General features: G+C 44.4%; 1 protein-coding gene across 9 annotated transcripts in view; it reads right to left on the bottom strand.

Annotated features, from left to right (window-relative positions):
- Positions 1 to 27,229, bottom strand: part of Pmfbp1 (polyamine modulated factor 1 binding protein 1) — a 164,828-nt gene that overhangs the window by 21,273 nt on the left and 116,326 nt on the right. For 6 of the 9 annotated variants that reach the window (XM_011248452.1, XM_011248453.1, XM_030243693.1 and 3 more), the window contains 6 exons: positions 26,415 to 26,475; positions 21,831 to 21,986; positions 10,589 to 10,837; positions 7,405 to 7,626; positions 1,024 to 1,194; positions 337 to 447 (listed from right to left, as the gene is read on the bottom strand). In XM_011248452.1, coding sequence (XP_011246754.1) covers positions 337 to 447; positions 1,024 to 1,194; positions 7,405 to 7,626; positions 10,589 to 10,837; positions 21,831 to 21,986; positions 26,415 to 26,475 — 970 coding nt within the window. Of the gene's footprint in view, positions 1 to 336; positions 448 to 1,023; positions 1,195 to 7,404; positions 7,627 to 10,588; positions 10,838 to 21,830; positions 21,987 to 26,414; positions 26,476 to 26,941; positions 27,228 to 27,229 lie in introns of those variants that run through there. The other 3 variants (XM_011248456.1, XM_030243694.1, XM_006531214.3) reach the window with 2 other exon arrangements.

The raw sequence follows: 27,229 nt of genomic DNA, 5'->3' as shown, positions 1-27,229 counted from the left end.
GCGGGGCTGGCCAAGATTACACAAATATAGAAGAACACTTACAAACCATACTATCAAAATAAAAAATAAAAAAAAGGAGGGGGAGGGGTAGAGAGATGGCTCAGTGGTTAAGAGCACTGACTGCTCTTCTGAAGGTCCTGAGTTCAAATCCCAGCAACCACATGGTGGCTCACAACCACCCGTAATGAGATCTGACGCCCTCTTCTGGTGTGTCTGAAGACAGCTACAGTGTACTTACATATAATAAATAAATGAATTAAAAAAAATTCAACCAGAGAAACCCAGAAGCAGTCAATCCCCTCAGTCTAATCTCACCGAGGGGCCAAGGAGCCCCACCTTTGTGATGTCTTCACAGTCTTCTGAGGAGGTAGGGGGATGCCGGTGGGTGGCTGTGTAGGAAGCAAACTCAGCTTGTAATTTTATCAACGCCTCCTCACGCTCCAGGACCTGCAAGAGATCGCAGGAGGCCAGTCAGGGTGATCCATCAGTAACACACGCTCCGGTGTGCAGTGGGCTCTTCCCCGAAGCGTACATCTGTGGTATAACTGTAGAATTCACAGTGCCCTTCCTGTGGGCTTGGGATCGAGAGGGAATCATACTCTTATTCCTCCATCAGGTTGTCTAAGTCACACAGAGCGGTTTGCCTCACTTCTGCCAGCAGCCTCTTTTTTTGGAGCCTTTCTGGATGTCTATGCTTTATGAGGGCCGGTTTAGGAAGAAGGCTTCGGGGAGGCTATGGGAAGCATGCCTAATTTACCAGTGGCCAAGAGTGTTTGATTGTTAAGGAAGTTTCTTGTGGAGTGGGTGGGAGTATGAAGACTTCAAGGGAAATCAAGGAACATGAACACCTCTTTAGGATATTGACTTGAATACGGTGGGGACACATGCCACAAAGAGTATGATCAAGAGGCAGGGTCAAATTTATGTGACATTTGAGGAGTCTTGGCTAAAGAGTTGGGGTGACTCCCCCATCTCTCTGGGGGAAGAGTCTGGTAGGACAGGGTTCCAAAGTAAGGCTTGTACCAAAGAGTTGCTGCAGGCCAGTTTATTCCGAAGCTCCTGGATTAGGTCATCCTGTTCAGAAACCTTTTGCCAGACTTCAGACAGTCGCTTTAGGGTCTCCTGATGCTCTTGAATCACGCACGGAGAAGTGTAGATTCGAACCTTCGGGTGGTCTCCTTTGTTCTCAGGGTCCTGGGACATTTAAAAAGAATGAATTGGCTTTGTTTGAAATTTCCAAGTCAACCTCAGAGTCCTACTCGATGTTTGCAGGTTATTTGATCACACTGTGAACCCAAAGATTGTGCTATTTACTGAAAAAACAAAACAAAACAAAAACCTGTTTCTAGTGTGGCTCTGCCTTAGCACACACCTTTAATCCCTCTGTTTGGAATGCAGACAGGCTCTTAGGGCAAACCTTTAATCCCAAACAATGAAGGTATAGTTTGTAGAAGGAAGCACCCGTGCTTGAAAGTGATGTCTAATTGAGTGGCAGACAAAGTGATGAATCAGAGAAAGATTTGACAGAGTAGGATCTGCCCAACTCTCAAGAGACAGGAAAGGGAGGCTAAGTAAGGGGCAGTTCAGAGAGGGAGAGAAAGGAAAGAGGCAGCCTTACAAGGACATTTGAACAGACACAGGTTGCAGAGCAAGAACAAGCTAAACACAGGAGAAGACAGAATGAGCCAGAGAATGAGGAGGAGCTAGAAGAGTAGAACAGGTTGCCAAAGTTAGTATCAGGCCAAGCAGAGCAATTCAGGAGAGGCCAAGAGAAAGAAACTAGATTGAATCAGTGTAGACTCAAGATGAAAGTCCCTAACAATCCTCAAGAGCATGCACCTGTGTCTTCTGTGACTCGGGTCCCTCCCCTGTGATGACACCCTGTGTTGCCAGTGTCTTTGGTAGCTGTGAGTCGATGTTCCAGGCATATCTGTGTGCGTATCTGGATGAGTGTCGCTGCACACTGTTTTAATGATGTGCTCCACGTGACAATTTGTTGAGGATTTTCCCCTTACTCTTATTTGCAGATCTGCTGTCTTCTCCCCCCTGCTCTCGCTCTGTGTGCATGTGTGCATGCATGCAGATATATGCATGTGTATGCTCACGTGTGTGGAGACCAGAAGTCAACACTGAGTGCCTTCCTCAATCATTCTCTGGTTTATTTTCTGAGACAGAGTTTCCTCCTGAACCGGCAACTCACTGATTTGCCTGGACTGGCTGGCCAGCAAGCCCCAGGGATTCTCCTGTCTTTCTCACCTCAATGCTGGATTACAAGAATATTTCAAGGTTGACTTTTTTACTCGACTCCTGGGAATTGAACCTGGGTCATCATGCCTGCAGGTTAAGTACTTTACTGAGCTATCTCCTCCAAGTCTATCTTATTCTTTTTTTTTTTAAGATTTAAAAAAAAAAAAGAATATTTATTTTATGTATGAGTACACTGTAGCTGTCTTCAGACACACCAGAGGAGGGCATCAGATTCCATTACAGATGGGAATTGAACTAAGGATCTCTGGAAGAGCAGTCAATGCTCTTAACCACTGAGCCATCTCTCTATTCCAGTCTATCTTATTCTTAAATTACTTTCAAATTAAATAAACATCTGTGTCTGTTTTCTCTCTATCCCAAGACCTTGTCGGCAAGTGTGTATTTCTCTTCGACACCTACATCGAGCCCTGTACCCTCTCGAGTTTTCAGAGAGGACAAAATGTGCACATCCTTCTAGAAATTTTATCACATTGTAAATGGATCTATAGGGAAATGCATTGTGTTGGATTTGTAAGACATAACAATAGATTTTGAAACTTAAGATGCCTTAGAGATTTACTCATGGTACATGTGTGTCCATTCTCTGCTGTCTTTCAATTGTTTGAAAATGCATTTAGTCAGTTTCTTGTTGGTGGTCACATGGGATATTTGTAGTTCTTTTCTAAAACAAAGCTGAACCGAACACTTTGGCACATCAGTCTTTGAGTACCTTTTGGCAAGTGTATAGACTAAACGCCTAGAATTGGGATTGTAGTCTATGGCCCAAACTGAAATAGATATTATAGAACTGTCCTTCGAGGAGGCTAGCACACTGGACACGCTCATCAGTGACTGTTTGCCAGGATGTTTTTTAGTGTGTGTGTGTGTGTGTGTGTGTGTGTGTGTGTGTGTGTGGTGTGTGTGGTGTGTGTGTGTGTGTGTGGTGTGTGTGTGTGGGGGGTGGCCAGAGGAAGACTTCAGGGGTCATCTTTAGGAATGTGTCCCTCCTCCTTTAAGACAGGGTCTCATTGGTTAGAGTGGCTGGTCAGTAAGCAATTCGCAGGGATTGTCCTGCTGCTGATTCCCCCATGCTAGGATTGAAAGCAAGCACCGCAACACTCAGCCTTTTTACGTGGGGCTTGACCTTTTTATCTGGGGGATTGAACTCAGGTCCTTGTGTTTGCCAGGCAGGTGCTTTCCTAAGTAAGCCACCTCCTCAGCTCCACTCTATCTAAAAAAATTTCCTTAGATAGCTGAAATCATGCATGAAGTGCACTATTCATCTTGTCATCAGCCCGTGGGGAAACTGAGGCACATAGTTAGAATAGCTCAGGGTTCTAGTCTGGATGGCAGGTCTTGTCTCCATTAAACTTGTCTCCCTAACTCCCAAAGCACTCTAATTTCAGGCTAAGTTAGAAGTAAGTTCGTGTTCACTGGGCGTGAAAGCTGCCCCTGAGCAAGCTGGAGAAAGGTCAGCCAGAAACCCAGAATTGATCACACATGATGCTCATGTAAATAATTTAGCATACGGGAGGCGAAGGGATGGAACACATAATGGAAAACTGAAGACACAGCAAGAAAATACCTATACCTTCTAATATCATCTCCATACTATAGAATAAAAATGGAAATTGAGTTAAGTCATGAAAGAAAAATTCTTGAGTATAGATCTTTGGTTGAAAAGTCTGTTAAGCTTGAGAGGTGTGATAAAGACTAAATGAAAACATCTTTAGTCTGTCCTGCTCCCCCCCCCTCCGCCCCCCACCCCCCCCCAGGGACCAGGGAAAAGAGATGACCTATGACCTCTGAAACACAGGCTAGAGATTGACATCACCTGCTGGGCTTTGGTCCTTGAGCAGCACAAATCAGTGCAGCAAGGCTTTCAGAGACCCCAGGGAAGATGATTCGTCAGTTTGTACACCCAGCTGACTAGCATTCGAGATTATTTCCAAACGATCTTTGGACAGACAGGAAAGTATTGCAAAAGCTTGCCACTCACAACTATTTTTGAAAGAATTAAGAAGAAATTATTATAGGAAAAAGGCAAGTCTGAGAATGTGGGTTGGGTAGAGACCCAACTAGGCACAAGGATGAGAAAACACTGGAGTTATTTGTCATCTTAAAGAAACAGCCGTTTCCTATGAGATGTGAACTGTTCCAAAGCCTTAGAAAGAGGCAGAAAGCTACTCACTCATCTTAGGATCACATATGTCAGAGACGAGAGTGAAAGGGGCCGAGGTTGTAGCCCTGGGTTTAATTCCCAGCAAAAAATAAATGTAGACAGATAGATAGTTATATTGATAGATAGAAATTTAAACTGTCAAACTAATCTTGCTTCTTAAATTTAATTAAAAAATGTTTTAAATGTGACATCATAATCAAGTAGAATTTATTCCACAAACACAGGATTATTCTATATATGGAAATTTGTTAATACGAGGATATATTATCCATTTTGTTAAAGGACAAGTCTAGCCAAAGCTGGCTTTGAATTTCCTTTGTATCCCTGGCTGGCCTTGAATTTACGATCCCTCTGTCTCAGCCTCTCAAGTGTTGGGATTATACACGTCTGGTGGTGACATAAACACTCATACCTTTGACTTGAGAAAAGCTTATTAGCAAGAGAATGGGTTTGTGCTTAGTGGTGAGATCTAGGAAGGAGGATGCTCTGAAAGGCAGCTCAGTCTAAGGAGACTAACTGGAAGCTAGTAAGCCCCGCCTCCCTTCTCTCTCTCTCTGAGACAGTCTCACTACATAGCCCTGGCTGTCCCAGAACTCACTATGTAGACCAGACTGGCTTCCAACTCACAGAGGAGATACGCCTGCCTCTTCCTCTAAAGTGCTGGATTAAAGGAGTGTGCCACCATACCCGGCTTGAGAAAAATTTGAAGATAAAAGTGAAGTTTAGAAAAAAAAAAATCCATGATGTTCAGTTGCAAATCTAGCAAGCAAGGTCAGTAAAGTGTCTGGTAAGAGATAAATTCTGTACACCAGGAATCATTCTTTTTTTTTTTTTTTAAGTATGTATGTGTTTTTAGCCCGCATGTGTATCTGTGTACCTTTGTGTGCAGTTCCTGGTGAGGACAGAAGAGGACATTAGATCCCCAGAAATGGAGTTACAGACAGTGCAGATGGTGGGAACAGAACCTGGGTCCTCTGCAAGAGCAGTTAGTGTTAGTAGTCTTAACTGCTGACCCACCTCTTTAGTCCCTATAATTCTTAAGATTAAATGTATAGAAGTTCCTCTTCAGACTGGACATAGTAGCATATTCAGTCAGCACTCAGAGGCTAGAAAGATCTCTGTGAGTTCAAGACCATCCTGTTATAGATAGAAAGTTCCAGGCTAGCCGGGACTGCATAGCGAGTATCTCAAAGCAAAAAAGAACTCCTATTTATAAAACCAGGCCTATAAAGGAAAGTGAAAAGCCTTCAATGAAAACAAATGAATAAAATTATAACACTTCATGCTCCCCAGGGCTTGCTAATCTCCCACAGTAATATATGATGTGAGCGTTAGACAACGTACGAGTGAATTTCATCGAGAAGTCTAAGAATGCTTGAGAAAAGTTTGAAGTGCCCAGTGAAGGAGGAAGGGCTACATGGTACTGTCAACAGGCTGTCAGTCACAGTGCCTGAGGAATTCTGCCTCCAGTAGGAGGAAGACAGATAAGGAAGGATCCTGAACCTTGTGTACCTCACCTTGGCTCCTGCAAATGGACGCTTCAATTAGTGGGGGAGGGTTGGGATGGTCAGCGAATGATTCGGGGGCCCCAGGAGGGTCACATACATAAGTGTAAAATTAAAGCCACATCTCATTTCCTATGCACATTTGGACTGAAAACTAGAGACATAAAATTGAAAACTTACAAAACTAATTTTAAAAACCCAAAAACCAAAAAAACCTTTTTATGATTTTGGGTGTCAAGGAGGCCTTCCCAGGCTTTTTTTTTTTCTTTTCTTTTTTTTTTCTTTTTTCTTCCAAAATGAGCTGTAAAGCCCGGAATCTATAGGGGTGTGAGAGTTCGACTCCATGGATGCTTAAAGCTTGCACATGATAAAAACGTCATTGATAAAGCCAAGTGACATGCTATGGGCGGTGGGGAATACTTGCAACATAGCAAAGAAAGTTTATTATAGATATTAAGACACTCCCGTAAGTCAATACAAAAGGATTAAAACTACTAATTCAGTGGAAGATCCCTTTGGTAGTGAAAAGCTACCTAGGGATTCTTGTCTAGCTGTTGCAAGGGCTGCTGTTAGCTGCAGTCCACGTCAGGGCCTTTCCTGACTGCTTTGCCAGAGTCACAGAGGGGCAGCCCGCACTCAGTAGTTGATAACACGCAGATGGCCAGGTGGCTTTCCCCCCAACTCCAGCTCTGGGTCTTTCTGCAGCTCCCTGTCTCTCTCTGGAGTGGGTGGAGGCCTTCGGGAGACTGCAGGGCCTCTTTCCTCTTTGTGTAACCTAGCTGTGCTCCGCTTTCTCCTGCAAGTGAATGCCAAGATCTCTGTCTACAAACACTTGCATGCAAATCTACCTGGGCCTTTTCCTCGAGAACCCAGCTGACTTCTATCAGGATTAAAGAGAGTGAGGATTGCATTGAGAGACAGCTTCTTGCCCCCTACCCTTTGGTTTAACACAACTTAGAAGGATCAGGAAAAAAAATATAAAAACTTTTAATTATTCCTGGTAAAATTATTGAACGGTAGAACCATTTTGGTTTATGTGGTATTTATGTTCACTCAAAATGCGCACATCCTTTGATGTAGCAGTCCCCAGAATCGTGGCTCTCTCTTTCCTCTCTCTTACCCTCCCCTGTTTCTGAGATGGGATGGGTCTTATGAAGCTGCCTTGAACTCTTTGTATGGTGCTAGCGATTGAACCCAGGGTTTTGTGGATGCTAGGCAAAAACCCTAATCAACTGAGTCCTGTTCCCTCTCCCCCCGACCCCCAGATGCCTGGTTAGGAGTAATCTTAAAAGTGAGAGAAAAGCTGGAAACTGGTAAAACCCTAAACGCTTCCAAATTGAATGGTGGGAGGAACTCCTTTGGTGGGAGGTTCAAGTCTTGGGTGGAAGAGGCTAGGACCTATAGAGGGAACCACCCAAGAAATGTCTACCTGCTAGAGCGCCTGGCTAAGGGATGTGGCTTAGGTCCTACCTGACCAATGAGTCCGCTGAGTTCCCCCTCCAGCATCTTCACTTGGCACTCCAGTAACTCTATGTTGCTCAGGGAAGTCTGGTACTTGTCCCTGTAGAGGTTTAGGCTCCTTTCTAGGGAGAGGATCTTGTCCCCCGCCAAGGCAAGCTGCTCTTGCGCCAGATGGAGTTTCTCCCCCGTGCTCTTACTATGATTTCCCATCTCCTCCTCGTAGAGAATGACCTGTTAGTACAGGAGGGGGAAGCACACTGCAGCCATGCAAACAGCCAGCACAGATAAGACCATGAAGGCGTGTAGTGAGCACGTCTGAACTAGAAGCCTAAATGAACAGCATTTAAGTATGGTGCAGGTCTAAGGGCCCCAGTTCAGTGTCAGACTGTGAACAATCGAAATACTAAACAGGATGTCCTATTTAGTATCTTCTCCTGTTCTCTCTGAACAAACACCTGATGATGAACAGGAGTGGGTTTGAGCCATGCCCTTTATTGAAAGACCGTGGAATACCTATGTCCTTTCTTTCCTGAGCACTCTTTAGGGGTCTCATTTGGAAAGCATAGAGTCCCCACAAGAACACAGTTTCATGTCGGCAAATTCCCAAGAGATAGAGACGGGCTATGAGCTGAAGTTCCTCTGAGATTTGTGTGATTCTTATGCAAATGATTTCTTTTTTCTAATCTGTCATCCACTGACATGAATCTCTAGGATGTTCACAAGAGCATCACATCGGGTGAGGTAGGTCTAGGAGACACAGCCTCACCTCTCTCAGAATGTTGAGGAGACTAGATTTTAAGTTAGCAAATGATTGTATGTGGTTGAGCGTGCTAAATTGCATGTCAAGTTATATGCGTTCAAAGAGTCAAGGGGTGCATCACTGTGGAAGGCTTCACGTTGCTCCAAACTGTCCAACTCTCGACAGAAATTGGCCCATTAATTAAGCTGGCTAAACAGATTGCTTCACATCTGAGATTCCTCTCAAGAAAGGATCATTTGGTTTAAAGTATCTCTTAGGGCAAAAGGAGAGGGGTATTTGATAGTCATGTATTGTAGCAGGAAGAATTGGTCCTACTTACATTTCCGTAGCACTATTTTTAAACATATTCATGTGCGTGCATGCACACACACATGCATCTGTATGCAGTGTGTATATAGGACCAGCTCTGTTGGTGTCTATTTACATTGGTCTGAGGATCCCTGTAGACAGCAAACTCTGAGAATTCGCTATTTCTTTGTACACAGCCCATTCCAATTATAAGAACGTTTGTCTGTTTGCTCTTTCAACCAGAGGGGAAAGGCAGAGAAGATGAGACATGCTGGCGAGTGAGTGCCCCCAGGAGTGATTGCCAGTAGTGGTATTGGGTTGGAGAGTTCACTGAGGAATGTCCTAGAATATCATCCAGAGATCTCCAGGGCTTGAACCCCCCATTTGCCTAGAGCAAGTAACCCATTCCATTTGGGATTTGCCCTTCTTGATGGCACCCCCTCATGCCTCTTAGAATCACATGACTGCTCATATGCTCATCTTAGGGTCTTGATGTTGGCAGAACCCAGCCTTGGACAGAGGTGTGGTGTCTCTGTGTTAATGGTGTCAAGAGAGGTTGGCAGAATGTTTAGAATAAATTTTGCAGTGCTTTCTCCTCCAATTGAGGTCTGGCAGTGACCACTGTGCCAAATCCTATCCTCTTTCCTAGCAGGTGAGCGTTCATTTGATTTAGACTGGGGGCAGCAACATGTCTTCTTAAAAATGACATTTCTTGGCTCTCTGGGAACTAGCTGGGGTCATGTGGAGTGCATGTGCATGTGTGTATGTATATGCGTGCATGTGTGTGTGTATGTATGTGTGTGTGTGTGTGTGTGTGTGTGTGTGTGTAACTTTTGGCAAGTGTCCTTAAAAGAATAGCGTGCACTTTCTTCCCATCTCCCCTTTCACTTGGGTTATTTGGAATAAGTGTGGGATTGCTAGAGCTCTGGCAGCTGCCTCCGGTGACTGAGGGAATGGATGTCTTGGGTGGATGTGGTGACAGAGTTAGAAGCCAGACTTTAGGACTGTGGTGATATGTGCAGTTGTCATAACGGCAGCAGGTCACCCATCTCTGACTATCGGTAATAGCTCTTTGTGGTCTTTGTTGCTAAGTAGCACCCCCCAGCTAACTTGGGGGTTCCTTTATACAAGCTGGGCTCTGGCTTAGGGTGCAGAGAACAGCCAGTCTGAACACTTAAGAGCTTTATTAAACCACAGTTGATGCTCCCAGACTTTCCCCAAATGGCATTTCTTTGGAATCACCTTTCTTCCTTCCCTTCCCAGTTATTTCCAGCTAATTCCTTCTAGGCTACAATGTGCCCTTTACAGAATTTTCTATACTCCCTCTAAGGCCCCCTTTAAAGTCCCCGGAGTTAGTCTTTTAGCAAAAACACTGTCTAAAATACTCCTCAGAGATTTTGTTCAGCCAGAAAGAAGCAGCTGTCAGGGGAAGGCACACCCATGAGTCCTGCCTGCCCCATTATGTAGAACCACAGTGCTAAGGCTTTCTGCGTCCCTCCTGCTAAATCCATCTCGGTTCTGTGGGTCCTTGGAATTTACTTGGGATTTCATAGGCATGCTGTTCTTTGTTTAAAAAAAAGAACAAAACCAAACCAAAACAAACCAAAAACCATTGCCCTAGAGCGTCAATATAAGTGAATGTCTGGAACCTGCTAAGTCTCTAAGGCTTTCTCCAGCCTGAAGAAACAAAATGGCGCTCAGTAACTACTTAGAACCAGCACTGGACCAGGGGCTGGGCGCCTTACCATCTGTGCAGCTGACTTTCCTAAAAATATTTGATTTAATGGGCCTTTTGCTTTTTTTTTCCCCCTCTGAGAGACCTGGAGTCTCTTGTATTTTAACGGCCATAACAATATAGAGAGGATGGCCTCTCATGCCACACGTGTGTACACAAACCCCATACCCTACCCCCACACCTCATATACATTAACACTGCTTATCTCCACAGAGTCCTGCCAGTCCATTCCGTTTCCCTTTGTTAACCTTCGGACCGGTCATGAACTAAAGAGGGAAGACTCTTAGGCCTATTCAAGGTGGTGCAGAGCCCTCCCTTTGAAATGCAGTGCTTGCTATATGTCAGGCAGCGTCCGAGCACTGGAGGTACATGGGCAACCCGGGACATATCAAGGGTTAACCTCATGATACCTCATCTTCCTTAAGTTTGCAGTGACGGTGAAGAACAAGAAGGTCGGAAGTCTGCTTCTCCAGGATCGACTGGTACTGCAGGAGAGAGCAGTAGGAAGCCTGGAGCTCCTGGGTACGGAACTCCAGTTCCTGCTGGAGGGTCAGCAGCTTCTTCTTCAGTTGCTGGAGTTGCCTGAGATGGTATTGCTTATTGACCCGGAAGTCCATCTGGTTGTCCGTGAATACTAACGTCTGGGCTTGCTTCTTGTTCTGCAGCACAGATAGGATACACAGAAGAGGGTTAGAAGGCCACAGAGGACACAGCCACGCGTTGGCTTTGATGCTTTTATCCACACAGAGATTTCTAAACATTTCACTACATTCCCCGAGCACCCGCTCACTCCCTGTTACTACTCTGCATGAAGGAATCTGAAGAAGAAAAGATGGTTCTTTTAAACATTTGAAAATGACATTTATTTATTTATTTGAGTGAGTTGGGTGGGTATGTGCCTACTGTGGTCTGTATGGGGAGGCCAGAGGGCAACTTTGGGGAATTGGTTTTCTCCACCCACCATCTGAGTCCTAGGGATCCAACTCAGGCCATCAAGAGTAGTGGCAAACCCCTTTACTCACTGAGCCATCTCATCACCCTGCATCCCCAATGCAGAGGGGGGAAAATCACACATATAAATGATCTAGAGAGACATGGTGAATGCTGTGTATTCGTGTTTACCTATACATAGAAAGATGACGAGCTTGACCTGGGAGGAAGTGAGTTTTGGGTCAATGGTTCTTGGGCTGAATTTAGTTATGACAAGGACCCAGGTAACAGAACACCGAAATTGCTGGGTTCTGAGGCTTCTGGAAGCTGGAGTGTGGAAGGCAGAAGACTGTACTCACAGTTGGGCACCTACTGTCTCTCTTCAAGAAAGATGTGGTGTGGTAGATGGTGTATATGTGTGTGTGTTCTCTCTCTCCCCTCCCCTCTGTCTCTCCCTCCCTCCCTCACTGCCAGTACAGTCTTTCAAAAAGGCTTCTGAATCTTTGAACCCCGGGTGCCCCCTCTGTTCTAGGCTTGTTGGGAGACAGATCCTGAGTTATTTTTCCAGGAAAATTGAAGTTGCATTGAAAAAAATTGAAGCACATTGGTGCTTCTATGTTTTCTTATCCTTATTCGTTATGGCAATGACACGGGAAAGGGAGGAGGGTAAAGAGGTGGGCTGGGTGGTGGACCTTAGCTTCCATCTTTCCATTCATCCTTCAAGGCTCAGTTTACAGTCCTCTCTCCTTGTTGGGTTTATCTAAACTGCCTTTGAATCAGGACCACAGACCTACCTGGCAACTTGATGTGGTGTTTCTTATTTTTGCCTGCAATTATTTCTGTGTATCTTACATTCTACTTGCATTACAAACTCTCACAGAGGAGTGACTATGCCTGTTTCTTCAGGGCATAAATTAGAGATTTATGGCTATGTATTTGAGTAAAAGGAATGAAAGGCTGGCCTTAGAAACTCTTACATAGCACCTCCCAGTACTATGCCAGTCAGTCTTCAGGAGTCTTCCAGGCCAGCCCCAGCTCAATTCTTCCAAGTCCTGTGTTCAAAGTATGTGGTATGGTCAGCACTAGGACCTTGAAAACCATTTTTGTATTGGGTACACTGGATAAGGGCTGATGGGCAAAGCAGTAGGTAGCAATAACATGCAGCCTAGCCTAGGGCAGTGGTGGGCTGTCTTCCTATGCTCAGATGCGTGTCTTTATGTAAAGGAGGGCAGTCATATTGGCTGGTGTCTGGGAACTTAATACAAACTGTCATGCATGAGCTTCTAGTTATACGTCTGTCATGGAGATCAGGGCGACCCTGGTTGGTCCAAATTCAGTCCTGGCTAGGGTCACAAAGCACTGGGCTTCAGCTCTGTAGTGTCATTCCAAGCCACAGCTTGGTGTCCGTAATGATTTTCAGGCTGTCTGTGACTTTGTAGGGAGAAAAGACTGGCTTAGAGGAGGGAAAAGAGGTGATAACCCTCACTAGCATCTCCCATGTACCACGTGATGCATTCCACAATAGGGTGCTACCCTCAGGTTCCTCTCAGAACCAAGAGCAATGACAATAGCTATACTGTTTTTTCAGTCTCTTGGACTCTACTTAAGGCATTAAAAAAGTGAACATTTCCATCGCTTTATTAAATTTTAATAATTTGTAAATGATAAAAAATCCTGCCATTGATAAGCATGCAACTTGATAGTTGGGCTATATTTATAGAGTTATGAGGTAGGTGAAGATAACTAAGTAAAGTGACTGCTGTATCAGCATAAAGGCCCAACGGCAAATCTCTGGATCCAGGTAAAAATCAGGTGTTGTCATGAGGGTCTGTGGTGATAGCACTGGTTGGTGGGGAGATGGCAGGGACAGGTGGGAATAGGCAGGTTACCCGGTCACCACTGCTTAGATCAGTGAGCTCTGAATTCAGTGAAGACCCTGTCCCAAGAGACAACGGAATAGTGGAAGACATTTCATGTGGCCTCTACATGTATATAGACATACGTACATGTGTATTCTACGTTCACACACACATGCATGACATGTGGGTGTGTGCAAGAGACAGACAGACCCAGGAAAGACACTAGAGAACAGTAGAGTGCTTTGTAAGCAAAAGTACCACAGAGCAGAGTAAAGCAGACAGGGGGATGAGATTGTTTCAGAAAAAAAGTTCTTATGAAAAAGTTTATCAAGAAGGTGGGTTGAGTCCACACGGAAAGGAGGCAAGAGATGAGAACAATAGACCCAAGTAGCTGGAATGTTCCAGAGACAGAGAACAGCAGGTCTATAGACAAGGTGTAAACCTGCCTGGTGGGATCTGAGATCCCTGTAGAAGCTCCAGCCATTGTGCGTGTTTTGAAGCAGAGACTATATAAAGGCAGAAAAGCAGTGCCAGAGGAGGTGAGAAAAAGGACACCAGGTTCTGTAGGGGGAGGAGGCCACCATGACGTCCCCAGCTTCATTCAAGAGGTGACAGTCCACTAGAAAGTACTGTGAAGGGGAATGACACGATCTTTTGTAGAGTTTACGAAGGACGCATGGCCTGTTCTACTGAAAGTCAACCGTAAGAAAGCAAAGAATGGCTGAGAAGCACCTAAAGAAATGTTCAGCATCCTTAATCATCTGGGAAATGCAAATCAAAACATCCCTGAGATTCCACCTCACACTAGTCAGAATGGCTAAGATCAAAAATTCAGGAGACAGCAGATGCTGGCAAGGATGTGGAGAAAGAGGAACATTCCTCCATTGTTGGTGGGATTGCAAGGTTGTACAACCACTCTGGAAATCAGTCTGGTGGTTCCTCAAAAAATTGGACAGAGTACTACTGGAGGATCCTGCAATACCTCTCCTGGGCATATATCCAGAAGATGTCCCAACCGGTAAGAAGGACACAAGCTCCACTATGTTCATAGCAGCCTTATTTATAATAGCCAGAAGCTGGAAAGAACCCAGATGCCCCTCAACAGAGGAATGGATACAGAAAATGTGGTACATTTACACAATGGAGTACTACTCAGCTATTAAAAAGAATGAATTTATGAAATTCCTAGGCAAATGGATGGACCTGGAGGGCATCATCCTGAGTGAGGTAACCCAATCACAAAAGAACTCGCACAATATGTACTCACTGATAAGTGGATATTAGCCCAGAAACTTAGAATACCCAAGATATAAGATACAATTTGCTAAACGCATGAAACTGAAGAAGAATGAAGACCAAAGTGTGGACACTTTGCCCCTTCTTAGAATTGGGAACAAAACACACATGGAAGGAGTTACAGAGATAAAGTTTGGAGCTGAGACAAAAGGATGGACCATCTAGAGACTGCCATATTCGGGGATCCATCCCATAATCAGCTTCCAAACGCTGACACCATTGCATACACTAACAAGATTTTGCTGAAAGGACCCAGATATGGCTGTCTCTTGTGAGACTATGCCGGGGCCTGGCAAACACAGAAGTGGATGCTCACAGTCAGCTTTTGGATGTATCACAGGGCCCCCAGTGGAGGAGCTAGAGAAAAGTACCCAAGGAGCTGAAGGGATCTGCAATCCTATAGGTGGAACAACAATATGAACTAACCAATTACCCCCCCCCCCCGCCAAGGAGCTTGTGTCTCTAGCTGCATATGAATCAGAAGATGGCCTAAGTCAGCCATCGGTGGAAAGAGAGGCTCATTGGTCGTGCAAACTTTATATGCCTCAGTACAGGGGAACGCCAGGGACAAGGAGTGGGAGTGGGTGGGTAGGGGAGTGGGTGGGGGAGGGTATGGGGGACTTTTGGGATAGTATTGGAAATGTAAATGAAATAAATACCCAATTAAAAAAAAAGAAAGCAAAGAGGAGAGACAACACGGAGACTATTGGAGGGGTCCAGGCAACGAGGGAGAGAGGGGGATGTGGGACAAGGGTGTAGTAACGGAAGTTAGAAGTTGATGAATTCTAGATATATTTTGAAAACAGAGCTGGCAAAATTCACTGCTGGGTTAGATGTTAGACTGTGGAGGACTCATGGCCACCCAAGACAGAGTGATTTTAATGGGTCAGCTGGAGTCACTGGAGAGATGGAGTTTTAATGAAACTGAGCTGAGACCCTAAGGAAAGAAAGCTTAAGTGAGAAGGGCAGTGTAGCAGAGGTAAGGTACAGCCCAGCTCAGAACCAGAAAGACAGATGCAGACTGTGTGAAGCACGTCTCACCCACACGCTTCAGAGTTGAGAAGATGAACAAGAAATGGACCACCATTGTTGCCAGCAACAGAAGTATTCCGCAGAGACAGGGTGAACACTTGGACCAAGAAACTCACAAATGCAGCTTCAGGGGAGGCGATGAGACTTCTCGCCAAACAAGGGTGAAATTTGTATTTACAGCATGTAGCTGTAATTGTCGATGTGTGTATGAAATACTGTTAGGTGCTCTCAGTTTTCCCAAGCTAAGAGTGTTGCTGTTCCCTCTGTAAATGAGGTTTGGAGAAGAGGAAGTTTGGTATGCATGGGCAAGCACAAGGGTGTGTGGGTGACTCTCTGTGTCTGTCTCTCTTTGTACTTTCGCACGTTGGACACAAATGTGTGTACAGGGAAGTCTCCAAAACCCTAAATCTTCTTGTCTATATAGTTAGAGGAACTATTGGAAGCTATGTGGGAAAAAAAAAAATCTTTCAGCTAAATACTTAATGTAGACTGAGTTAAAAGGAGGTGTGGACATACTGGGTCAGGGTTGATTTTTAAGGATTTGCTTCAGTGAAGAAAATACCCCCAAGCTCCCTGTTATTTTTGCTCAATTCATTTATTTTCTCCCTCTTGGCTTTTTTGAAAGCAGACCAATTGCTGAGGGTTAGACCTTGGATCTAGTATGTGATGGATTTGGATCTGCTTGTCCATTGCTGGACACGGAGGTCCCAGCTGAAAACCAGCTGCCACTGCCTAATGCATATTCGCTCATTACATCATCATCTCCTTGTTCTTATATCTCCACCTTGTTCTTCATTGTTCAAAAGAATGAGAAAAACATTCTTTGAGAGAAGCAAAATTGTATTCCAGGCATTTCCTCCCCGTACCTGGGGATGCCAGGAGAATTCAGAATTGCTTGTTGGCTTTGAAGCTTCCTGTGGGTATAGAACGTCTTCTTCCAAGGGCTGTGTATGAAGCTCTACACCCTGGCAGCAATCCTAATGAGCTCTGAGTCACTTCTCTTCCTCTACAGGTCACATGGAAATTTTCTGGATTTTACTTTAGTTTCAGATAACGCGATGGATCAGCCAGATAAAGGGGGTATTTTGAACTCTTGCAGCCCATAGCAAACATAGCACCTGGACTAATATACCTGATTAGGAAGGTCTAAGAACTGCTTAAATCCATAGAAAGTCTGGGATTTTATGGGATGGAAATTTTAGACATTTGTACATGGGTTTGGAGAAACAAAATTTAAAGACTATGAGAAATATCTAAAAATGAGTTCAGACTTACTAAATTTCTACTTATTTGTCTCTATATATTTAAAAGTTCATTCTGAACTCTTGATAAATGTGAAATGATACACGATAGGCTAAATTCATATTTACTTGTACGTGTGCAAAAGGACAGATTCAGGAACTCACCACTACACTTTCTATTGTATATGTGTGCACACGTGTTTGTGTACACACATGTGGGTATGCATACGTGTGGGGCCAGGGGTTGACATTAGGCATTGTTTTCTTCCTCAGTTAACTGTTCTGAAACAGGGTCTCTTCCTGGATTTGGAGCTTGTTTTGACTAAGCTACCTGTGAGTTCCAGGAATTTGCCATCTCCTCCTGATCCCCGGTGTTGGGCTCACAGATGTGTGCCACCACACCCACCGGGAACATGGGTGCTGGGATATGAATTCAGGTCCTTAGGCTTGTACTTTACTCATGGACCCTCTCCCCTAGTTCCAGTCTCTTAAAAGTTTTTTCCTAGTGAAGATATGGATATTATATTCTTCCTAGACTTTTAATTTGGGATCTGGAAAAAAAAACCAAATGAGTCTGAAGTGCTTATAGAAATTATATTAGCTCTTTAAGTGACTGTCCAGAGTGGATATGACTCTTGAGGCCATCTGGTCTACCAGACTTCTCAGCTAGATTTACACCCTTGTATCGGCCACATGAAAAGCTGGGGATGTGTGGCTGCCCAGAGGAGCTGTTTCCATATTTAGTCAACCTTTCAGCCCCACTGAGGACCAAGAGATTAGAGCTGTTGCTCCCTCCTTGCTTATGAGGCCACTTGATCACAGAAGGAAATTAATTGGCCTGCCATGATTCTCTTTTTGAAAAGTCATGTTGGTTACCACCCAATACTTTGTGCTTTTGAAGTTGCTGCTAATTGATTGATGTTAAGTTCTATATTTTCCCTGATACTGAAGTGAAGCTGACAGGTCTATAATTACCAGGATTGTCCTTTCTTCCTTTTTAAAAAGATGAGCACTTCATTTACCCCTTTCCCTCCCCAGTCTACAGGGACTTTCTTTATCCTCTTGAGTTCTCAAAAATTATCACTAGCAGCTATGTAATAACACCTGCCAATTCCTTAAGCGCTCTTAGAAGAGTATCATCAGGCCCTGCTGATTTGCCTAGAGCTGGCTTTTCAAAATACCTTTTAACCCTTTACTCTCTCTTCAGCTTGCATGCTCTGCTGTCAGAGGTTGGCATTGTTCCCACAACTGTGTCCCTGTTGCTCTTCTTTATCCGTTTAAGAGCTTAGAGTTTCTCTGTCTTTTCCCCAGTCCTTGCTATGGACTCCCTTCCCAGACTTTGAGGTGCTGAGCGAGCTACTACTCCCTGGGAATACTAGGTTAGCCTTCCCTATCCATTGTGAAGCTTGTCTGATGCTTCCTCTGTCATCTGTAAACTATGTGTACTTTCCTTGTTGAATGCAGAAGAGCTGTGTGCTCAGTGACAAGCATTTTATTCAAATGAATGTTTGTGGTTTAGACATTCTTCTCACAAGACCTCTGCTTACACGGGATCCATTCTTTTTTTTTTTTTTAAATCCATTTGGAATGATTTTTCTCTCCACAGACAAATTCCAAACATAGGACGAATTTCCCATGGATCTTCCTGTACACTTCCCCAGTCCTAACTTCATATGCAACTTCATAAGAAATCAACGCTGGTGGGGTATTAGGGATGAAACTAGATACCTTATTTGAATTTCACATATGTTTCCACTAGTTTTTATTTTCTGTTCTAGGATCCAATTCAGGACCACACATGGCATTGAGCAAACTCATTAAAATTGCCTTTATTACCGATGGTTCAAAGTGATATCTTACCACAATGCTTGCGAGAGGCTTCTGCTAATCTTTAGATATTCAACTAATTAGCTTCACTTGAAAGGATAACATTTGTTTTTATATCTTTTAATGCTAAAAATGGTGTCCTCCGTACATCTCCAAAATTAGTTCAACAATAGGAGTTCCAGGACATTGGCATGCTCCCCATTGCCCAACGCAAATAAAACCTGGGTAAATTGCTATCAAGGGTCTTCTTTTTCTGATTATTATTTATGTGGTCTCAGCTTGTATGTGCACATGATGTGTATGTTTCTGAGTTTGCACGTCTGCGTGGAGGCTACCAGTTGATGTCAGGGCATCTTCTTCAGTTGCTATCTACCTTATGTTTTGAGAAATGGTCTTCCACTAACATGCAGATTTCCTCTTCAGCCTGACTGGATGCCTGGCAAGGCTCAGGGGTCCCCAAGTGCTGAGATCATAAGCATGCACCGCCGCAGCATTTTCTAGGAGTACTTTCTAGTTGCCACTTCTTATATAAGTTCGGAGGATTCAAACTAAGGCCCTCACACTTATGTATCAGAGACTTTTATCTACTGAGTCATTTCCCCAGCCTCTGGCTTGTTTTTAGAGATTTGTCTTGCTGCGTCACTCAGGTTAGCCTACAACTTGCTACATAGGCCATGGTGGTCTGAAGCTGGTAATCCCCCTGCCTCAAGCTTCCTAGCTCTGGGGATGATACCAGTCTTTGATCATAATGCTATTTTAATATCTCTGTGGTTCTTTCTTTTCTTCCACTTTGAGTCACTTTGTCTAGGATGATGGGGTATAAGGTATGAATTGAAGGAAATCGTCTTACGGTCAGGCAAGTACCCAAAGGATGAAGTGCCCATAGGCTCTGCACCCTGGCTACCCTACTTTCAAATAATTCATTATCTTAAAACAATTTTCTTTTAAATTGTAATTGTGTGCATATGTGTACCTGAGTGTGGGTTTGTGCAGGTGAATGCAGTACATGTGGAGGTCAGAAGGGGGTGTCAGGTGCCCTGGAGTTGGAGTTCTGAGAGGTTGCTTGCTGCATAGCACTGAGAATCAACTCCAGTCTTGGGTCTTTTGCAACAGCAGTGTGCTCTTAACGCCTGAGTCATTTTCCTAGCCTCAGAACTGTATTCTTGCTGCCACAGTCTGCTTGTTTCTGGATTTTGAAGTCTATATTCTTTGATTTACAGGGTCATGCATTTTCTCTTCCACCACCCAGCTACCTTCTGTCTCTTTTATTACATATAACATCTGATAGAGTATTTTACTTTTCTCCCTTAAATGTGGTCCTCAGTCATGACCTCCTGCCTATTTCCCCAGCTCCTCATCAGTGTGAGTCCAAATTCCAGAAAGCCTGGTGTTTCTCCTTTGTCAACATAGTACGTTTCCCAGGGAAGGCAGGTCTTAAAGGGGTTTCTAGGAGATGAGTGGAGGTCTGAGTGTAATTGTGTATTTGTATGCATAGTCTGCAATTTAAATTTTGTGCTAAGTGCCAGGGAAAAATAAAGAGAGTGAGAGAGCTTGTTTTAAAGCTTGTCTCAAGCTGTTAGACCTTCTCCTAGGCAATTAGAATAATAAAATGCAATTTAATGCTTTTCTCCTTCTAAGTTGCCAGATATATTTATAAACCACATGACTTTCTCTGACTGGGGCAATAAGTAAACTCACGATAGCTCCAGTGGAAATATCCTAAAATGTTAATATTTAGAAAGAAATTATGATCATCTTTCTGAGATTGATTTAGGGAAACCAGTGGATTTTCCCCCCCTCTTTGTGACTTCCTGAGGAAAGAGTGGCCAGGCCAGTAAGATGAGGTGAGATTGTTTCATTGAAAGCATAGTTAGGCAGCTGCAAAGAACAATGTGAGGTTTCTATTGTCAATTGATGAGTCCTGAAAGCACACTGGCGGACTCAGTGCGGAGAGCCCAGGTCCTGAAGGACCAGAACACGTGGCTACCCACACCGCAGCTGAGGGTCTAAACCCAGGGTTCCAGAAAATGCCTGTGCAACCGCTAACTTCTTCACGCTTTTCAGTTTATAAACAGAAAAAAGCGACCACACATCTGGTCTCCAATTTGTGTCGACAAATTTAAAGATGGGTGTAAATACTTCAGGTTTAGAGATTCAGAAGAGAAAGGGAACCGAAGGTCAAAGCGAAATTGCTCGGTTGGTGACCTGCCTAGACTTCTTGGTTAGTGTGAACACAAAGTCAGACTTGAGAAAGATGGCCACGCTGTGATGTCGGCCCTTTCCACACTTGAATAGGGTTACCGAGAGTGACTTTGCTAGGGCTGTGAAATCAGGCCCTGTAATAAGCCACTTAGTGCCAAGTATTATAAGCGGGTGGTGTTTATAGAAAACTCAGACAAGTTGGGGACTGAGACAAGGGAGGGAAAGATGTAGACCAAGCTGGTTAGGACTGGTCTACTGGGCTCGGTCCCATTGAGAAATTCTGGGAGAGCTCTAAGAGCCAGCCTTGAGTTAACTTGGACTAAGGGGAAAAGGATATGGCTATTTGATCAACTTCTCCCTATTTGTTATTGGTTAAGGACTCTCTGTCACGTTAGTCTATTGAATGACTGGATTCTAGTCTCTAGAAGAACAGCAGCAAGGCACAGTGTGCCATTAAGGCTCGCAGCCAATCATTAGACTGAGCTCGGGGGTGAGGGTGGGAGTGGGTGGGGAGGGTCCCAGATGGAGTTGCTGGAGAAGGGACTGAAGGAGCTGAGGGGGTTTGCAGTCCCATGGAGGGAGCAACAGTGTCAACAGGCCTGACTCCCTTGGAGCTCCTGGGGAACTGGACCACCAACCAAAGAGTACACGCAGAGGGACCCATGACACTGGGCACATATGTGGCAGAGGATGGCCTTGTTGGACATCAGTGGGACGAGAGGCCCAAGGGTGTTCGATGGCCCAATGTAGGGGAATGCCAGGGTGGGAAGATGGGAGTGGGTAGGTGAGCACACTCATAGAGGCAGGGGAGGAGGGATGGCATGGGGGTTTCCAAAGGGGAGACCTGGAAGGGGATAAACATTTGAAATGTAAATAAAGAAAATATCCAATACAAAAATAAAAGGAATTCCTCTTGCACGGAGATGCCTCAGCGTAGGTGCAGTGGCTCTCTCGTTGCCATGGCTAATATGGAAGTTTATCTGAGACCCAGCCTTGTATTTTCTGGATGAGCTAAATCCAGATAAGGAAAAAGGGTGATACGCAGTATCTCGATGACGGTAGAAATGGCTAGATTGAAAAAAAAGAAAATCCCAAAGACAGGACTAGTTTCTTCTGGGCTGGAGTATGTGTGATGTATTTGGTTCCCTTGATGCATGCGCAGTTAGTACTCTGCGCGGCCCACAGTGGAACGTCCCCTCATTCCCATCAGAAGTGACAGTGGTGGAGGGAGCAGAGAGACACAGGCCAGCTGCCGGGTGCCTTACGTGGTTGGCTTTCAGCATCGCTTCCTCCACGCAGAGCTGGTTCTCTTGCAAGGTCTTCCCCTGCCTCTTGCAGACATCGTGGAGATTCTTGATGTCCAGTTGTAGGCTCAAGAGCTTGCTGTTTAGATTGCTGACATCCCTGTCTCTCTCCCCAGCCTAGGCAGCCAGAAAAAACGAAAGCATCAATTAGGAGCGATTGAGAAAAACCGCTTGCTTTTCCTTCACTTAACGGGCTGACAGGGAGCTGAATTCGCTGGAAATTTGTTTATTGAGCCTGGGCTGTTATTACTCATCTTGGGTAACATTTACACAGGATCCATTTGTGAGGTGTCTTAGAGCCTTGCATTATTCAGACAATTACTTATTTATATTAATTAATCTTTGCCACACTGCTCTGGGTGCATCAGACAATTCCCTTGTTTTACACGAGGAAGCTTAGAATGATTCCAGGCACCCAGAGAGCTGTCTATAAATATTAATGGTTCTACCACTGATGAAATAAACATATCGAGATGTCAAATGAACTTGTCAGGACTACAGTGAATTAGTGATAGAGTTGACGAGGGAGTCTGAGATCTCTTTAACTTTCTCTTTATCCATTAACCAACCCCCTCTTGCCTATAAACCTAATGCTTTCCTTTAATGGCGATCACCAATGGGAGCAAAAGAGAAAGCCCCAGCCTGATCAGTAGGATCTCCTTGTCTTTGATTAGGAGTTAGAAGGGTTAGCTCATTGTTGCTAGGTTAGAACCGAAAGGAGTGATGGAGATCAAAACAGGAAGTAGCAACTTGGGTGGGGAGGGGGTTGGGTATGAAGCAATGGCCGATGGGTGGGCTCTTCTTCGAGTATGGGTAGTGAGAAGCACTCTGGGATGCTCTGCAGGGCTTCCTTCCTAGCCCTTACTGCTCTTGGTCACATCCCTGAGGAAAGATGGAAGAGAGAAAAACTCCCAGGCAAACCAGCAAACCGGCTCACACAAAGGTCTCTGGGTGATGATGTTAGCCTGATCCTACTGGAGACAGCAGAGTATAATTACATCCCAGAGCTGATCTTGATTAGCGGTAATGAAAGCTGAGCAGGCCAGCCCCATACCAGTGATGTCACTGGCCGAACACTGCACCATGCCATGTGAACTCCCAAGCACTTCCATTCCAGCCCTTGGTGTTTAGAGGCGAATTGACCTCAGTGGCCTTAAAGCAACTGTTTTTAAAAGGAAACCAGGGAAGGATACTCAGTAATGGGGCAGGGACCTGAGCCACCTTTCCCAAGCCTTGTAACTTAGAAGAGCCAGGCCTTACTTTCCTTTTCACGGAGGAACCAGGGTTCTGCCGACCTATCACACTGACTTGGCTTCTGAAATACATGGACCACACGGCACACATTCCCTTGGGAACTTGAGACCCGAGGTGGACATAGTAAATCAGGCGTTTACTATGGACACTCCATCTAGGAGACCTCCGAACAGGCCAAGGTGGGCCAGAGGACAGTGTGGGAACCGGAAGCACAATGACAGAGTACCAGGAATCCACGTGGTTCCCAGAAACACTGCTGTCTCAGCTGATTCACTCCATTTCCATTTAATACCTGCAGTTTTTTTTTTTCCTTCTCTTTCTTCTTCCCACTTTACAGTTTAATTAGGTTAACGGCATGGCTCTGTCATTAAAAGGATTTCATTATCTCAAAACTCTCCCTCCTCCTCTTTTAGCTCTTACTCCTCATTCCTCACTTTCAGAAAAATAACAGTGGATGTCAACTGCCCCAAGCATGTAATTACCATTAAGACAATTACGGGGACTCTCTTAAGAGAATACGTGTAGAGTGGTTTAAAAAAAAAAAAAAAAAACTTGGCATGTAGTCACTGTTTTCTAACTTGAAAACAAAATCCATGATCCCAGCAGGGAGCAGTTGCTTCACCCCAGAGTACTTTCAGTTTCTTCTCTCACCATAGCAGTCCGAGGGATAGTGTGGAATCCTGGGGGTGGGGGGGTAGGCGGGTGGGGGAGGGACTAGATGCTCAGGACAATACAGAATCGTTTGTATGATCTGAGGTAAACAATAAGGCCATGCTTGTCTTATAGGAGAGTCTGAGATTGTTCTGCACACCAGTCTCGACGCTGATCTTGTCTTGAGTTGAGAACCATGTTCTCTGGTTGCTCTGAAGGAGCAGCGCCTGCTGAGAGCTCATTCAGACAAAGCCACCGAGACACAACTAGGGCGTCCCCAAGTCAACAGTTGAACACACTCTCTCAAGTTAGTGAATATAACTTTCTCCCTCCAGGTTGGGCTCCCTCTGAATAGGAAGCCTAATGTCAGCCCATTCTCCTCTACCTTCAGGACCTCAGGGCTGGGCCTTCAGCATCGTCTAATTTGGATATTTAGGACCAGCTTGGAATCTCGTAGGAAATGCCTTCATTCATAAAACAAGAGGGCCGGGATAAATCATCTTCCTTGGAAGGGTCTCTAAACCGGTTGAATAACAAATGTGTTTTGCTAGACGTCAGATGAAATTTGCCTCTCAAATAAAAAATGTGACCATTCATTCCTAAACAGCAAATCACCCCAGTTTCGAGGTAGCAGAGCGAGAGTAAAGGCACACGAGGCGCTCTCCGGCATCCATTTTTAATGCAGTTGGTTGTAAGAGGAGGCTGTGCTCAGAAACTCAAGAGGCGAGTTTTCATGGAGGTCCTAATGAATCTAATTTCTTTCTAATACCTTGCTCAAGACATTAGCTGTGAACTATTTATAATCCTATGTACTTTATAGAGAATGAATTCCAGGCAGAGGCCTTCAGAGTATCAATATGCATTAGGTATAGATTTGAGCTGACATTTCATCAATCATAGCTCTGTAACCAGGACTAGAGATAGGAGATGAACCAAGGGTTTAAATGTTGACCCTTGGGCGCGCTGTCTGACAGCATTCTGCATCTGAAATCGTTAGTGATGGCTGAAATAGCTAACCAATGCAGCTAGGTGAAGGAAGCTTCATTTCCATACGCTGTGGATTCAGATACCCAGTTTTACTGGTGCAAGATTCAAAACTACCCAGAATTACATGACATTGGCCAAGCTACCCATCCTGAGGCAAAGTAGTGAGTGCTAATACTGCAGTTGCTTCCATGATCATGGTCATCATTAGAAATTCAGCTATTTAATGACAGTTGATTTTGTATTGATTAAATGAGCTCTTTGTCAATCATTATGCCTTCTCAAATGTATATTTCAAGAGGGGAAGTCAGGCATTTCTCCTCTGATTAAAGGACTGACAAACAGTTTCACGTATATTCCTAGGGAGAGCTGTGTCAAACTTAAGCTCATGACTCAGCAGCTCTTGGAGAGCTAAGAACATCTAAGATTCAAAATGGCAGCATTCTTGGCCTTTAGGGACTTGAAGAAGGAGGCTTGGAAAAAAATTGGAGTTGTAGTTCCTAAGGTAACTTTGTAGTCAAATGGTAACCCCAGCTAACTGTCTCTGGGAAATGATTTGTCCAAGGACAAAGGTCAATCTTCAACAAATAATGGAAAACCACTTTTAACTATCACCAATACCTACAGGCATGCGGGTCAGTGGTAGATACTGGCTAGCTGTGGAATGCCGATGCTTTTTGTTGGTACTTCGTAGTTCCCTCCTATTTTGGGCCATCATGTCCTGAGGGGCTATTCTGCTAGAGGGGAGGGCCCAGGAGGACAGGGACCTTTATGTCATTTACTTTTCGAACTTCCAGAACAAGGCCTGGTACATTGAAGATGTTCCAAAGACATGTTAAATGAAAAAAAAAAAAAAAGCCTAGAAAATGTATACCAGGCCCCTGTTCCCAGGGAAAACTAGCAGCAAGTGCCCTGTGGCAATAGTAACACAGCAGGAAAGGAGCAGAAGTGTTGGTTTTAGAAGCAGCTTACTTCTTGGCGAAAGCACATGCCACGTGAGACATTGTTACACTTATCCCAATGGACTTTTTCCATCCTATGGGGAACAATGGAGGGATACATACATAGACTTTGGCCAACACTTTATTATACAAAGCAGAAAACTCCATTTTATAGATCCCTACTAGATAAAGTGAAATGTTGGCATTACTAGGAAATGTCTGGGGCTTAGTGGTTGAGAGCAGTGGCTGCTCTTCCAGAGGTCCTGAGTTCAATCCCCAGCAACCACATGGTGGCTCACAACCATCTATAAGGAGATCTGATGCCCTCTTCTGGTCTGCGGATGTATATGTAGCAGAGTGCTCACATTAAATAAATAAATACATTAAAAAATATATAAAGTGTCCATTAGGTGCTTTTTGTACACAGTACCTGATAAACTTCCTGGTAAGCAATGGAAATATGTGCTTATCATGTGTACTCTCTCTGAGGAGGCTCAGGGAAGGTGCGCAACATGGTCCAGGTCACTCCACTGTTAGGTGTGGACCCAGAGGGGCTGAGGCTCGAACTGGGGCTCTTAAATCTATGTTGTGATGTCTGCTCTCCCCATGGTGTTTCATGCTGCTTATTCCCAGAATTTGGAACCATGGAGCTTGGAAGCAATCCCTTCTTCAACAAAGATTCTCTTTCTTGTGAGCAGGCAGTTGGGAGCCTTACCTCATTCTTCAGTCCCTTGGCAGTTCGTAATTCTCCTTTAAGCTTTAGCATTTTTGTAAACCTGAAAAAGTCCAAGTGTTTAAGATGGAAAAAGCATAAATGAGTCCAGCCTTTTAAAGGATATTTTTCCCCCAGCTGGATCTATGCCCTCAGCAGGGGAGTTGGAAAACATCTCCTAAACTGTTAACAATACCCCAACTTTCCTGCCCATCTGTCTGTGTTTTCACGTGGGTTAAAACCTTTGTGAGGGAGGCAGGGCCATAGTTTTACATCTTTCCCAAAAAACCACTATGTGGCAGACTAAAAAGTTCTTGAATTTACTGTTCTAGGGAAGAAAAAGGGCTGAGCTGAACTTTCTAGATGTCCATGGGTCAGATATAGTTAAGACTTAGGTTTTTTATGGACCACACAAGATGTATATGACCTATTCCCATAATAACTCAGGGGTTGGGGGGGCAAGAAATACTAATATCCCTATTACCTAGAGAAGGAAGGAAACTTAGGCTCAGAGAGGTTAAGTAGCTTACCCAAGATCACAAAGACTCTCTTACTACTCCATGAAGCTTGCCCGCTCATTTGACCACTATGACTATGAAATGTCCAATGATAGGACTTGTTTTTGAAGCCCAGCTTGCCATGGTGGGGATTAAAAAGATAGAAATCTTGTAAAGTTTGGAGAATTATCTCAATTAAAAAGCTTCCAGTGAAACCAAAGATGGCCACACATGTACTGGTGTGTAAGTACGGGGTGATGTGGTTGAGGTCACAATGCACTGGACTTCCTAAAAATAATCTCATTCATTATGTTCTTAACT

Source organism: Mus musculus, chromosome 8, assembly GCF_000001635.26.
Source record: "Mus musculus strain C57BL/6J chromosome 8, GRCm38.p6 C57BL/6J".
Taxonomy (NCBI): domain Eukaryota; kingdom Metazoa; phylum Chordata; class Mammalia; order Rodentia; family Muridae; genus Mus; species Mus musculus.
The sequence above is the reverse complement of the archived record's forward strand: the minus strand, read 5'-3'. Positions and strand labels throughout refer to the sequence as shown.